The sequence below is a fragment of the Neltuma alba genome, unplaced genomic scaffold (genome assembly GCF_004799145.2).
Source record: "Neltuma alba isolate B1F8T4 unplaced genomic scaffold, ASM479914v2 tig00011740_pilon, whole genome shotgun sequence".
NCBI classification, from domain to species: Eukaryota; Viridiplantae; Streptophyta; class Magnoliopsida; order Fabales; family Fabaceae; genus Neltuma; species Neltuma alba.
In genome coordinates, this window is record NW_021636368.1 from 138,815 (window position 1) to 141,051 (window position 2,237).

The 2,237-nt window shown below is 41.7% G+C and overlaps 1 protein-coding gene across 1 annotated transcript; it reads right to left on the bottom strand.

Moving 5' to 3' along the window:
* Positions 1–1,088: 1,088 nt before the first annotated feature.
* On the bottom strand, positions 1,089–1,712 carry LOC114717489 (uncharacterized). Its single transcript, XM_028902629.1, has one exon. The coding sequence runs from the start codon at positions 1,710–1,712 to the stop codon at positions 1,089–1,091; it is 624 nt and encodes a 207-aa protein (XP_028758462.1).
* Between the last annotated feature and the right edge of the window lie 525 nt (positions 1,713–2,237).

Sequence of the window (2,237 nt, forward strand, 5' to 3'; positions counted from 1 at the left end):
AGAGGACCACCGAAAGACATTGGGAGTTCCATATACTCTGGGAAAAAAGTGAGGAGAGGGAAGGAAACTTGGAGAGGAAAGAGAGAACGAAGAGAGAGAGGAAAATGAGGAGGCAAGGTCGGGAAGAAGATGATCTGGAGAGGAAGAAAGAGAGAAAAGCAGAGGGCATTTTGGACATTCTACCATCATTTCATATTTGCAATTTGGGACCGGGTCCTTTGAAGCTATTTTCCAAATTCAGGGTCCCTGATAGCTATTTTATATATTGGAGGGTCTTTATTTGCAATTTTCCCTAAAATTTTTTAATTTAACCCTTGAGTTCTAATCGAATAAATAATCCATAAAAAAATGGGCTTTAAAGGTGAACAGGCCCAAACTAACACTCAAAAGAGTCTTGAGATTCAGGAACCATGGTTTGCTCACCTTGGATACTAGAATCCACAGCATTCGCCATTGGGCTCTCCAAATCCAGCCCAATATTGTCATCCTGCTCCAGGAAGTCGCCAAGGTAATGAGGTAAGCATAATGGCCCACCTAATTCATCCATCTAATCCTCTTCCCTTGTATCATCCGTAGGAATTTCTTTGTTGCCGCCATCTTCACTCCCCCGAAATTCATCTTCATTACTCTCACTCAGAGTCAACATCAATAGCTCTTTACTTCTCCTGTGGTTTTGGAACATCACACGAATCTCACGAGTTCTCTTCTCCCTTCTCATTTTCTCCTCCAAATTTCTCTCTTTAATTACTCTGCAAAGATGCATTCGTTTCTCCACAGATTGGGACCACTTCAAAAATGGATCCGTTATCCCTGATTTGCTTTTTATCATGCGCGCCCTTCTTCTCTTTCGTACTCCGTGTGTTGTTTGTGCGCACACTACCGTCACTGATAGTCCTTTCTGCAGGTTCTGTAGGTAGTGGTATATCCACATCATTTCCATTAATTTTTTCTTGATTTTCCTTGTCAGCTAGAATACCAAACCTCGAGCCTGGGTTTTGCTGCCGGAGAGGATCTTCCGTCTTCTCTTTCCCTTTCTTTTGCCGACGGGCTTTTTGAACAACCTTCCAAGTCTCTGGTCATTTAGAGCTTTATGCCATATCATTCCCCTCCTTAGTTTGCTTGTCATTGTCTCTGTTCAACGTTGGAGCCCCATTTCTAATTGTATCATTGGTTTTTGAGGGACAACTTTCGCATCTGTGGCCAGAGCAGAGCAAATGTAGCCCCTCATATTCAAGATAGTAGTCTTCTCCTTCCAAAGAGAATCCTGACATACGCTGCTTTTCTAAGTCAACTAGAACGCATATCCTAGCATAGTGACCTCTTAGTTGACAAGAGGCGTTAATATCAATATTCAGAGTTTCTCCAATTCTGTTTCCAATTCTAGTCAAAGCTTCTTGATCATAGTATTCCAGAAAGACTCTTGGTAATCGAACCCATACGGCCACCTTGTCTATCTTCGTTCTTGCTGGGCTAAACCATGGTTCCCAAGGTCTCACAGTAAGATAGTGATCATATATCATCCATGGTCCACCTGTCAGAGCATTATAATGATCTTCTTTGTTAGAAAGCTTAACAACATAGTAACCATGTCCAATATTGATCTTGGCCCATAAGCTCTGAAGTCGTGATTCCAGCGCCTTGTATCCAATAGTGGTTTCCAGAAGCTTAACAATAACTGACTTATTCCAGGCTCTATATAACCGCTTCCTCATCTTGCTCGAGAAGTAGAATGTAGGAAAATTTCGCTATGGATCTTCTCTTATCCGACATGGCGGTTCTTCAACCCCTGGCATGACTTTTCAGAGATAGAATCATCTGACATGTTATCATCTTGCGCTTGCTCCACAGCAGACTGATCCTCTTTTTCATTTGTACCTTTTAGCTTATCGGCAAAGGAAGGTCCTCCTTGCAGCATTGGAGGCTTCTGTTCCAGTTATGGCCAATGAACATTCCACGCATTCGAAACATGTTCAAACTTTGCATTCTTAATCTTCTTTGAGCTCCTCATCAACAAATCATTTTCCCCAGTAGTTTGAGGAACCACAGCTTTGTCCTTACCAGCAGTCACAAGCGCTCTTTCTGACTGAAATTTCTCTTTTAAAATAAGTGCTTTCACATTTCTCCGCATATATTTATATAGCACAAAATCAATTTTCCACCGCTATTAAAAAAAATGATGCACTGGATATGTCGCATGAGTCGCAAGCCTTAACTAGCACCACATATAAAGCCCAAAT